The 13,504-nt window shown below is 36.9% G+C and overlaps 1 protein-coding gene across 9 annotated transcripts in view; it reads right to left on the bottom strand.

Moving 5' to 3' along the window:
* The window catches only part of PPP2R2C (protein phosphatase 2 regulatory subunit Bgamma), a 193,251-nt gene that overhangs the window by 18,765 nt on the left and 160,982 nt on the right, over positions 1 to 13,504 (bottom strand). For all 9 annotated transcript variants that reach the window (XM_068188637.1, XM_068188638.1, XM_068188636.1 and 6 more), the window contains one exon: positions 10,673 to 10,837. In XM_068188637.1, coding sequence (XP_068044738.1) covers positions 10,673 to 10,837 — 165 coding nt within the window. The remainder of the gene's footprint in view (positions 1 to 10,672; positions 10,838 to 13,504) is intronic.

The following is a 13,504-nucleotide window of genomic DNA, read 5'->3' as shown; positions in this document are numbered from 1 at the left end:
AGTCAAAATGAAATTTTTTGTATAGTCCACTGGAACATTTCTCTCTCAATTATTTTATCCACGACTATTATTCAGACTGTTGGAAGCAACAAGGTTAGTTTCCATCAGGTGAAATAATGTTCTGCTGAAAGTTAAGGGTGAGTATGTGGGTGAAGTATGTGGGGTAATGCAAAAAATTATGGGCAATTTTCTTTGGGGGTGGGCAGTGGAATGCAGCCAGGCATGCACATGAGAATAAGGTCTATATTTAAACATGCACCACACATCTGAATGGTAATGAACTACTTCAAAAAGAGTAAAAAACTTTTCAGATAGACTGTATATGAACAACTTTAAATAGCTCTTTAAAATTTTGCCTAGACATTCTGGAAAGCAGGTATTTTGTAATTATCCTGTCAGATTTTCAAGAGAGGTCTGATGAGCACAAAGCAATTATCATTTCTCATACCTCTTCCCTTTAATCTGTCCAAACTACAAACTTGGCTGGCAGGAATTTCATCCTCCTAATTATGATGTGAAGCTGCTATTAAAACCAGGAAAGAAAAAACCAAAACCCACACTAACTGAACTACACCTTCATTTATAGCTTAGATATATTTTCTTGGCTCTATGTGGCTCATCCAACTCCCAGTGATTAGAAGTGGAATGATATTTGTACCTGAATATTCTGCATTTTGTTAATTAATGAGATTAAACCATTTCATTCTTTATCTGCCCCATTTATTGCTTTTCTATGCTTAATGTGTTAGGTATTAGAAAGACTTAGGTTAATTAACTGTGGAACTAACAGAGGCATGAAAGTCTCATTTCACTACAGAAAGAAAGATAGCAGTAGAAATTTTAGTAGCAGCAATTCTTTGGAGATAGTTCTTCTAGTCAGCATAACCAACACAGGAAAATTGTTACAGGAAATTCAGGAGCAGCTCCTAGTGAAAAGAAGAGAAAGCTTAGCAGCCACCACCATCTGCCTGAGCAACCAGAACAAGGCATTAGCCTCAGGAAATCCAGGTGAGAGAGTGTTCTTGGGGCTTGGCTCTTTCTGGTTTAGCATCAACATAAGGTTATGCACATACTGCAAAAAAGCACAATCTTCCTTCAGTTTGCCTAATACAAGCGGAGTAATTGGAGACAGAACAGCAGTAAAGTGATAGCCTTGTGACTTGGACTTCAGTTCAGGCAAGCAATTCAATTCAGCCCTGACCTCTCCAAGCTGATAGCAAAAAGCCATAGGTCTAGTCCATGGTTTCCAAAACACATTTTCTGTTTATTACTGTTAAGACTTATCTTTTAGAGGCTGCTCTTGTGCCCGGGAGCAATCAGTACTTGAAACACGAGATTTCAAAGCTACCTTACTTCTCTGTATCTAAATCTTGTTAGATATGAACTTTACTGACATTTGATTAAGGATTCTATTATATTTTTAAATTAATTTCATCATTAATCTCTTAATAAAAACCACCTGCCATAAAAAAGGGTATTTAACTTTCATTTCTGTTGTTCTTGATAATGGTCACAGTGCTAATTACATGAAAGACACAAAGTTATCTTTCTAGCTACCTAATGAACATAGGAATCACAAATTATGTGATGTGCTGAGCTCTCACATGACACTTGCTCAGACTTAAATGTGACAGGACTCTGGCACAGAGAAATATCATGGGATTACTGAGGAAAGCAGAGCATATCTCTGAGTACAGCTAGTGTTTAAAGAGGAGCCTGCCAAGAAGACACTGTTCCTGCCCCTTATGCCACCAGCAGACACATGGGTAAACTGGGAAGTCTGCTTAGGGAAATAGAAATGCTCAGTTCCTTTCTGCACAGCTCACAAGTTAAAAGCCACAGTAGCTTCTTACAGAAGTCCAGAATTTGCAAAGAAGGATGGGTTCATTGAAGGATACTTGCCAGAGCACTGTTTTTCTGAATCCTGAAGAAAATCTGTAGCATAAAAATATGCTGCTTCTTTCTTAAAAGGAAGTACCATCTGCTGAAAAACAAACTCTTATCCCTCATAAAAAATATTCTTGTTTCCTTGTGAATGTCTCTGATCTAATGCAGAATGGAGATTTTCCTTTTCCAGTGGATAGGAAAGGCATCTCTAATATGGAGATATCTAAAGTTAAATAAATAAAATGGCCAGGAAAAGCAAGAGTAGCTGGAAAGGTCCATTTCACAGCTTCCCTCCTGGACACTGGCCAAAAGAAAGCAGGTGCCTCTGGCAGTAGCCAAAAGAAGTGTGGCACACTAACACCTTGTGGCTCTCATCTACACTCTGGGGGGTCACAGGTGCTGCCACCTCAACTTCTCATTAATTCCACACACTGAAACTGCCTGATTCCACACACCTGAAACTGCTATTTATTGGAAAAGATACATCCAAAAAAGAAAAACAAAATCTAATCCAAAGTAATTTTCAAGTTCAATTCTAAACAAGCAGCTGGGCAGAGCTTTAATCATTGCAGGGTGTAAATTCTGGCATATGTGAACTTTAAGAAATATTAAAAATAATGCTAAAATTGTCTTACATGGTGGGTGCAGTGTCACAATCTGATATAGTATAGAAAATCCTGTATTCCTCCTGAAATCATCACAAGAAGGAAAACTTGAAAATGAACAGAAATCTGCTCCACAGATTTTGTAAGAAATTCCATCAGTCATAGGATAAAATTATAAACAGCTTTAAATGCTCATTCTCTCTAGCAGAAAAAAAATGCACTATTTTCTTTCTACTTACAAACAAATAATAACTTATTAAAGCTTTTATATTTTTTTAAGAGAATACTGTTTATAGTTTGTATCCTGTTCTGGAAATTTCTGATTTTTTAGCACTTGTTGTTACTTAGATTAAAATAATTAAATAATTAAAATACCTGATTAGAACATATTGGAAAACAGTACTTTGAAATGTATGGGATTTCACTGGTCTTGACAGACTAGCCACAGGAAGAAAAGGAGCAAGAACCAATATGCTTTCCTAATAGATGATAAATTAAAAAAATTAACAAAAATAACAAATTATTTAATATTTTTAGATGGCAAATTAGCACTATTCCCAGGTCAGCTGTGATTTGCTCTATCACATATATTTCATCATTTGGCTTAAAAAACCTGAACTAAATTTCATTTGAGCTTCTGTGAAAATACTAATATTCTTTCTTTTTTAAAATACATGACACTTGTTACTAATGTTCAACACAGAAAGCTTGCTTTTTTTTTTTTTTGTGCTGTTTAATTCAAGTAATGCTAGATCTTGAGCTAAGCATAATTCTGGGCTTATCTCTAATATGGTAGAGATCGCAAGAAGACATAAAAATGGGCAACAAAAATGGCCAGAAGTACCAAATTACTTCCATGCAAGGAATGGCTAAATAGACTGGGGTCTCTCAACCTAGGAAAGACTGAGAGGGTTGTAGTTAAGAGGGGCATGGAAAGGATGAATAGGGAATGACAGTCCACTTTGTACACTGTCTCTTCCAATCCACAAGTAGGGGTCACCATGTGAAACTAAGACAGGGCAAGCAGAGAGAAGATGGTCCTTCATGCTATACCTAATTAAGCTACTAAAGACTTTTCTGAAAGATATTGTGAATGGTAAAAAATACAAACAGGTTCAAGAGTAACTGCACAACTTCAAGGAAAGAAAAAACCCTGAACATCCATTTCAGTATTGATGAATGCAGTTAAGTTCACTTCCACTAAGGTCCCTGAACCTCCAGTTTCCATCTGCAAATTGCAGAGGGTAAAGATTATACTTGGTCTGTTCTCACATTTTCTGTTGATGTTGCTACTGCCAATATCAGAGCCAGAACTGGGCTAGAAGGACCTCTGGTCTGCCCAAGTATGGTCATTTTTATGAACTGTTTAAAATCTATTTTAGAATTTAATACAAAATAGTACCTGAGTTCATTCTAAGTGAATCAAGCCCAACTGCAAGCTCCCATTGAAATTTGTGGTCTCTTTATACCTTTTAGCTTCATTATTCATGATAATAATTTGATTTACCATTATTATTTACTCTATCTTTCACTATCTCTGAATGTTTTATTGTTTTGTATTAAACCAATCCACTCCTACATTCATCTCCCTTGGACATTCTCTTTCAATAATAGAATATTCTGCTAATGTGACAATCTTGCCTTCTTGGTCTACACTGATTAATATGGTTATACATGAGAGGGAGTTTTTGAATCTGTTTTCATAAGCAATCTAAAACACAATTATTTTGTGTGACACATTTGTTTAACATTTTACATTACCATAGCCTGTAGCTGTTTAACCTGCTTTAAACTAAAAAGAAGTATCATTTTATATTTCAATTTTCTACTCGCTTTTATGTAATTCAGAGGGCACCTCTTTGTGCCCTGGTCACTTACACATTTCATTTTCTTTCTTTTACTCAAAGCAAAATTCTGACCCTACCTTCACACCACGAGCCTGAAATTTCACCTACCATACAGCATTCCTTTATCCAATGAGCCAGTATTAAAACTAGGCTTCTCATCAATACCTCTAGAGAGCATGGCTTTTAAAAGTGGAGCCTCAAATCAATATTTAAGAATCTGTTTTACCATCTGCACTGAGTTGCTGCAGCTTGTCACAAACCACAAGGGAGGGTGCATTAGTGCTGAAAGGCAAAGCCAGATCAATAGCTAAAGATCAGTGGGTGGGAGCTTCACTACGGAGTTGCTTAGATTAATATAACTTTGCCAGTGAGTTTGTTAATAAAGAGAAATGGTGCTAAAGAGCGAAAAGGAATTGAAAAACACAAAGCCAATCTAGAAGATCAAGCCTCTTTAAAGCTGGATCTCACAAAGACTTATGTGCATGCTTAATGCCACGTGTTGTGAGCAATCCCAAGGAGTTAATGGGACATAAAACTACTACTGCTCTACAGCCAAACTGATGTGTAAGTCTTTCTGATCTTGATAAATAAGATTAGTGCTAAGTGGGGTTTTTTTCCCCCAGTGAAATAAGATCTTGAAAGCTGATTTCATGAGACATTAAAAAGCAGTATTTGCTGCTATTAAAAAAATTAGGCAAACAAGACAGGAATTTCAATAGACTGAATAATTAAATCAATCTTATAGCAATTATTTGCTTTATCTCTGTGTGGCTGGAGGAGATGGGGTTAATGAAACACCTCTTCAATCATAAATCACTTACCATTGCTTCAGGCTTTTCTCTTTCCTCCTAGTATTTGATAGCTAGAAGTATATATATCAGTTTTTTTCTTCCTCAGATTTAATTTTAACATCTCTTGCACAATTGCAGGAGATACTACATAGACATAATTGTGTTTCTGTAGAAACATTTTTGAATTTTCATTAGCCATGTCTTAAATGTCTTTATTTAAATGTCTTCATACATTCATCCAAACTGAGCAGAATGGAAGCTTTGGAGCCCATGCTAAAGGCAATCTGTTACCAAATTTCAGTGGGATTCCTGCACAAGGAAGGATCCAGGATCTACTTTAGCATGCATGAAATTGTAGTAACAGACCTTTAGTGACAGTCATAATTACAAAATTATCAGGATACATTTTTTCATTGGGGATATAAAATCAGCAATGCATATATGCATTTGTAGTGCATGCTTAAAAATAAATCCTGAACTAGGATAAGGAGAACAAGCCTTCATCAAGCACGAGGTCAAATAATTTCAGAAGCTCAGATAAGTTTCACTCCTGTCACATGAAAACTTGCAGATTTTGCCTGAAGTAGACATCATTTTGACAGGGGCCTCTCTATGCACAAAGGGAGAGTAATGACTGTCTCTCTCTCAGATGACATGAGACCTGACATGAGACCAGATGCAGAAATAAAAAGCGTATTTTAGATGTAAAGCTCACACAGAAGAAAAACAAGTTGTCTCTTTTTCAGTCAGACTATAAGCATCATTCATTTGGAAAGGTCAATATTAATTAGCAAATCCAGCAGGGATAGTCTGTCACAGGCTTTTTTGTGCATCTGGTTGCAAATGAAAGATAATCCATATTCCGTCAGAGGTCTAAAAGGTGTCTTGTCTCTGAAATTCCAACCTGCTTTAAACAACTGGTAAATAGAATTAATTTTAAAACTTCAAAATGTTTAAGTAGATTATCCTTGATTTGTGTCTTGGCTGCTTCCATGATTCTAAATCTTTAGAATCAAAGGTAATCTCAAAAAAGCCCACCAGATAACCCAACTGAGTCACATGCCTGACTGACAGGACAGTGGCATTTATCCTTGGGGAAAGGCTGGCATTTCGTTCAGGGCTGGATTTCAAATAAAAATGTGGAAAAGGATTCTCAATGGAAAAACCACCCCCTTAATCTTTGACTGGCATCTCTGAGTCACAAGCCAAACCTGGAATTCACTCTGCACTGCTCTGGAAACCATTTTACACTTTTAAGATCCTGACTGTCCATCCCATGGGGCTGGGATGCACCAGCTGAGAGGCTTCGCTCCGTTCAGGGACAGGCCAGGGAAGATGGTAGCTGGCATTGCCTGTCACCTACAAATCCTTCCGTGGTCAAAGGGAGGAGGGCTCTAAATGGTTCCTGCTACAGACCCAGGGGACACGAACTGGAGAAGTCTGTCTGGAGGACAGAAAGCAGCAGCTCATGGTGACAGAGGCTAATGCTATATAACCTCAAAACTGGTGTTTTTAAGATCATTGTAGCACACAGAGCAATAAACTTGAAACTGCAGCTCCTCTTTCCTTGAAGTATTTTGCTGTAAACTTTGCACATGGGTAATGGATAATTAGAAATAGGGTTTTGGTCTACAAATACATGTTAAGAAATGAATACTAAAAAACCCTTAAAGCAACATACAGAATTTAAATAAATTACTACAGCTTCTGAAGTATGCAATGACTTTAGGATGTTAAGGCTATTACATGAAATATCAATAGGAGTTATACTCTTGAGAGGCTTAAATTTCCATATTGCATAACTATATAGTTTATATTTACTATTTAACAACGGTTTTAATAATTCGGATGAACGACTGAAAAAGCGCTTTTTTTTTTTATTTACTTCACATGCTCAGTTTTCTTTAACTAACTGCTTTATTCTATGATTTGTTGAAACAGCCATATGTACTCATCCAGCCAACCAGCTGTTTAGAAAAACGATATTAACTCCATGCACATTTACGAGGATCTCTGAATATAATATTAGCAATAAAAAAAAATAAAATCCAAAATAGCAACTATTTGTTAATTGAACAAATGCTGCTGTAAGTATATTTTTAGTCAGGATAATCTTACTGCAACAGTATCCCTATGCTTGCCTTCCTTGACACCTAAACCCCTTGCATAAAAGTTAACAGAATTTGAGGTGGGGGTTAATTCTTTTACTTCTTCAATGTTCCCAGTTGACTGATCTAACAACAATACTTTTCCTGCTGACACAGATTTCCATATACTGCCTTTTTTCTACACTGCACTGCCATGATTGTTGCCTGATGACATCTCAAAGGCAATCTTTGGGTGCTTTGGCAAGTACACTATTTAGGTGAAACGTTCCATATTATTTAAATTAATTCCCTATTTGTTGCTGCTCAAGTCTGACTTTCATAATTTTAATCTTTACCTATAACACTGTGGACTGCAAGAACACCTTCCTCAGTCTCACTCCTCTAACATTCTAAACAAGCAGGGATGTTCATCTCTTTGGCACCTCCCCTCCAGAACATTTTTGATGGCATCCTCTCCCACTGCTTGCAAAGTCTGACAATAACACAGAACAGCATTATGTATGTACCTGCTCTATGGTTACAGAGTGGTCTTTCCCTGATACACATTTGCAATAACTACTTAAGATTTTCTTGTGATCCTCACTCAGCACTGCACAATCTGTTACAGAGCTATTATAAGAAGCAGTTTCAGGTTGTCTATTAGAGACACAACACATTTTATCACACCTTATCAGTATCTCAACCACCATTTAAAATTCAGCTACTGACCTGATATTTTTTTCAATGCCTTATAAATAGATTTGGTGGTCTGAGATAATTTTTTTAAGGGACAGATATCCCCACTACAACTCATCACACAAATTGGCAGCTTGCTATTAAATCTCAGCATAGGCACCAAGGATGAGTACATATGGAGGTAGTCTCATCTTGTCCATGTCAAAGCCATGAGGATTTATAAGGGAAACCTTGTAGTGCTGCTGTCGCTAATGCTGAAAAGAGAGATTCTGCCTCTAAGCTTAGAAAACCAGAAATCTTCAAGACATTATAATTTATTAACATCCTGTGATGGCTGAATTACACTACAGACATTAATATGTAATTTATTTTTACAGTATGGCACAGTAATTATTCATAGCACTCTCTAAACCTGTACAAATGGAAGGGCTCTTCCCCCAATGGACTTTGTGAGAGCTACAGAGATTTGAATAAATAAGGGGGAAAGGAGTAAATGAAAAAGTTCACAACATAAGCTCATTATCCAGGTGTTTTTGTTAAGCGCTACATTGTATCTTTTATCCCAAAAAATATGAATATACATTACAATCTGGGAACAGCATCTGAAATACAGCACACAGTGATACTAGACTGTGCTGAGAAAGCAGGGATGTATGCCACAATGTGAGGGTTTACAGCAACTCCAGTTGTGGTGTTTGGCTTGAAAAGTGAAGTCAGTTACGGGGAAAGACTGAGAGACAAGGGAAGCTAGGACAGCAGGGTACTAATCGTGTGTATGCACCAGTTGTAAATTTAGCAACTATAAAGAGGAATCAGATGCACAGTCAAGGTACCAGAGAGACAATCATGCAAATAACTAGATTTTGCAGACTGTTTTTTGATATATCCTTTTAGGCTGCAGTGGGCTGTATATAATTCACTTTGCTTGTCTCTGAGAGCTATACTGAAAGCACTCCAATCAGCAGTACATGGGCCTACTCCTCTGAACACTTGGGAAGTTCTACCATTGCTGTGTCAATTTTGTACTGCACACACTCAGATTCTCAATGAGCTTGACTTGACTTCAGTGCAGCAATGCTACATTAAATGGCTATTTTCTAACTCATAGATCTGGAAAATGGGGTTTAATCAATGACCATTAGACCTTGCGCTTCCTTCTGGCATAAAATGCCTTCTTTCATCCAGCATTGCTGTATTGTGGCTTTAATAAGTTCTGATTGGCATTTGGCATTGAGTTACAGGGGCATGAAGGCCTTATTAGCAGGAAGAAATGGAAGTATTACAGAACAAAACAATTAAGTGGGACAAGATAACTCACAGCATTGTGTCAGACTGTGTCATGCTTACATTTCACTTCATGGTATTGAATTGCCCCTACAAGTACAAGGGGATACAGCTAACAAAGGTAAAACACTTCTCTGCTTGGGAAATTGTCCTTGAAGGTTACTTTTTATAATTGGACACCACATCCTAAGAGGTTCTGAGCATGTGCATTTCTCCTTGCAGTCAAAAGGCTTAGTCATAGGCTTTTTACTAAATTCACTTCAGTTATAAAAATTGCATTTGTATGCAATCTGTGCACCACTTATGTCTCATTTAAATCTTCGCATACTTTTTCCTCCCCTCTTTCCCCTACTAATAAGATCTGCCTATCTCAAACAGGTTCGAGTAGGCACTGAATGGCATAAAACCTCTTATGTGCTCTGATACTAAAAGAATTTCCCTTGAATTTCCTTCCAATGTTTCAGCATGGCAAAAGAAACCAAAGACCTAATTCTGTGAGATGGAGGTGTCCTGGAGGAGCCCTCATCCTAAAGGTGACTAAAGCAGAGCCACCACAGTTCATTCATGAGGTTCTCGGCTTCTCAGCAACCACCCACACGATGCCTTTGTCTGGGCATTGTCAGACTCAGGAGATTAGGAACAAACAGGTGGTTTGCACAAGGCAAAGTGCCCAGGCTTGCCAGATTACTGGTGGGAAGAACCACAGTCTGTCTTCTCTAGACTACAAAGAGCTGATAGTAAGACAATATAAACATGCATTTTTCTTCAACTTTAACTTTGAGAACAAAGATAGTCACATATTTTAAAATTTTACTTCCATTTTCTTATGTACATTTCAGACATAAGCTATCATGATTTGGTGGTTCATCTAAAAATTTCACAGGCTACATAAAATCATGTAGGATGGATGACAATTTCTATACCAACATAATTTTTTTCTTCCCCTCCTTCCTCCCTGCCCCCTACCCCCGTCCTGATTACTTATTGCACTTCCTCTGAGTTTGTTCAGACATAAAGTTGAAAAAATACATATAGGGAATGTGGGACTACATTTTTAGGAAGGATACTGAGATTTTCTGGTTCAGAAAACAGATTCAAAATTTGAAGGCAGTCTGACAATCAAAATTTACTTGCTCTATCATTGAGAACAATACTTGTGTATTCAAACCAGTATGCTCATCTACTTAAATACTCCCTCATCCTCTTTGATTTGTTAGGAATCCTCTTTATTTCATTAGAGTTCTGGGTTCTTCACTGATCCCTGCAATAAAAACTGTAAGGGCAACCAGTCACAGACACAACTGTTACCAAGTTCATAGCTAATATTTGCACAGGTGAAAAAAATTCTTTTTGTTGTTTTCTTTTCAAATGTGCCTGCAAGTGAGACACTGATACAGGGTGTGCACCCATCTAGGTGCTGTCTGTGAAGAGCAAGACTTTATTGCCATCTGGGGCTCAGTGGAGCAAGGACTTACGCTTGGAATGTTTGTCACAGAGAGCCGATGCCCTCATGTCGCAGAGTCTCAGGGATCCTTTGCTGCTGCTGTAGACAAAGAGATTGCAGTGGTGGGGATGGAACTCAGAGGCTGTAATCACTTCTGTCAGGTCCTCCATATTGGCTGGCTTTATATCTACAATATCTGAATGGAATTTCATCAAGAAAAATGCAGGTAAACCATGACTCTTACTTGAAGGAAGCATGCAAATGTACACACATGTAATGCTTTTAAAGATATACTCATTTATTTGCTAGCAGTACAATTTTCAATTTCCATACCTGACCCACTTAATACCAAACCCAAAGAGCAATGTAAAACTCAAAGTCTGCACAGTTTTACTGCAGATGCCATTAGCAGGTCACCATTTATCCATGCTGTGCAAAGACATCAAAGAAACAGTGTTGCAGGGACACAGAATTCTTCATTGACTTCAGGGACTTCAATTCTTCATTGAAGCTAATAGAGAACAAGTAGCTTTATCTCCCATACTTGTTATTGAAACCACTGCTCTATCCCAGATAATGCTGACTGAGAGGGAACAATGCACAGCTCATATCTGCTCACTCCAGTCAAGCTCACTGGCTTTTATGATTATGCAACTTAAGCTAAAAAATACATGTAGCTTAAGGTAAAAGACCCCAAAATAAGAAAAAGGTGCCTTTTTTTTTTTTTTGCAAAGGTACGTGTAGCAAACACAGAAGTATTTACACAAATAATTTTTGGTGAATATATACTAATACAATTTCCTTTAAAAAAAATACACACAGTATTAGGTTTGCTATTTGAATATTTACAAAGTAGTATCTGAAATGGCATTCTTGTGCTTTTTATGTAAATTACATCCACTACCAAAATCAGTATGAATTTCTGTGACTGAGAATCGTACACCTGCATCATTTAAGTGAACATGATCTGGAACAAAAATACATCAAATATCTAGTTTCCCAAGCACAAACCTATTAGCTAGATCACCAAAGATTACCCACATGAGGTGTAAGTCACAGGGTGCCTCTCCAACGCTTGTATCTCCACTCGTAGACATTACCTGCCTTAAAACCCAGGACCCACACTGAGCCCATGTTTGGAGGAGAAGGCCAGTCTGTGAAAGACTGCTTACAGAGAAAAGAATGAAAGTAAGAGTCTCATGCTCATGATGGGGCTGGAAGAAAGCAATAGATACACAAGCACAAAACGAAAGATGTGTGTATATATATATATATATATATATATATATATATATATATGTAAAGCAGTACATTTAAATAAGATTGTGCATTTTCACATGGCCCTCAACAATCTGCTGCATATAAGCCATCCAAATGTTAACAAATCCTTTGAATGAGAGGAGTAACATTATCCTATTTTACTGAGTTTGTGCGAGAAGCAATAAAGGATTTGCATAAGATCACTTGGGAAATGCATGACAGAACAAACCCAGATCTACTGAGTCCCAGTGCAGGGCCCTAAACACAAATCATCTCAGTGCCTGGATTCCCTGAACATAAAATTTGAATCAGCTGATGTTCAAAATGTAAACATCTCAGAGGATAAGATAAATGAGAAAATCTGTTTTATTAATGGTGAGAGAAATCATATATCATGGTACTAAGCCTCTTTCTGTTCCCACTGTGACCACTTCCCAAATGGAAGACCAAACAAAGACCTTTGATTGATTTCTGTGGGAATGGGATACAGTCTATCACCACCTTAACACACCATACTTTGATCTTTCCCAAAAATATAGGTCTGGAACACTACAGTGAAATAGTACAAAAGATTCAGAGATAATTATCTTGATGACTGTGCACACATCACACTATTGTGGTTTTGGGTTATTTTTTTTTTCTTTTTTTTTCCCCATGTGGTTTAGAAAGGAAAACATCAGCAAAACTATTAATATCTTGTGACATTTAATAACAACTGGGAATGAATTAATGTTGCATTTTAACTGCATTCCTACTTACTTGTACTATCACATTTGCATCCATCTCCAAGAATCCATCATAATTAATAAAAGTATAATGAATGTTAAGATGTAGAAACATTGATTTACCTCTTTTATAAAGCATCACTAAATAATTCTGAAAATCAATAGAAAAAAATTACCTTTATTCAGTTATGTGTATTTGGTGAATTCTTCTCAAGAAACACCTTTAAGCAAAAGCAGTTGCTTTCAGGGATTGAATTGCTTTGTGGAGTTCAGAGAAATTATGGTTACTCAATAGAAGAATTTTACCTCTCAACAGAGAGATGAATAATTGCTGAGTGATGAGAAAGATATAAAATATAAATGGAGTATATGGAACAGTCATGGTAAGTATCATTTTTCTGGATGCTGAAGACACTATTGATGAATTTCTTTTCATTGTGTAAAATGAATAAAACTATGCTGAACAATGAAATTAAATATTCCATCCTCCTGCCAGAAAAGCAGAAAATACTTCAAACATACTGAATTTCCAGACGTGATCTAAATCTCCACTGAGAAAGAACCTCATTTGCCTACTGAGGACCAGAGCAAAAATGAAAATTCATCATTTCACTAGATTTAGAAAAATTAAAACAGTAACAATGTATTGAAGTAAATAACCAAGGGACTAGAGAGTTGCAGATGAGATTTACCCCAAATGCATTCGTAATAATAGATGGCAAAACAGCCTTTGTTTTGACAGCTACAGAACCCAATATATCAAAAGAAGAATATGTTACACAAAAGAACATTTTCCTCCTCTCATGATTTTTGCCATCTATTTGAAAACAATCAAGTACAGCTTGACATGTGATGTGTGGGAACTGTATTTAAACTAG

Source organism: Anomalospiza imberbis, chromosome 4 (genome assembly GCF_031753505.1).
Source record: "Anomalospiza imberbis isolate Cuckoo-Finch-1a 21T00152 chromosome 4, ASM3175350v1, whole genome shotgun sequence".
NCBI lineage: Eukaryota > Metazoa > Chordata > Aves > Passeriformes > Viduidae > Anomalospiza > Anomalospiza imberbis.
Note: the sequence above shows the minus strand (reverse complement) of the source record. Positions and strands in the feature narration are given on the sequence as shown.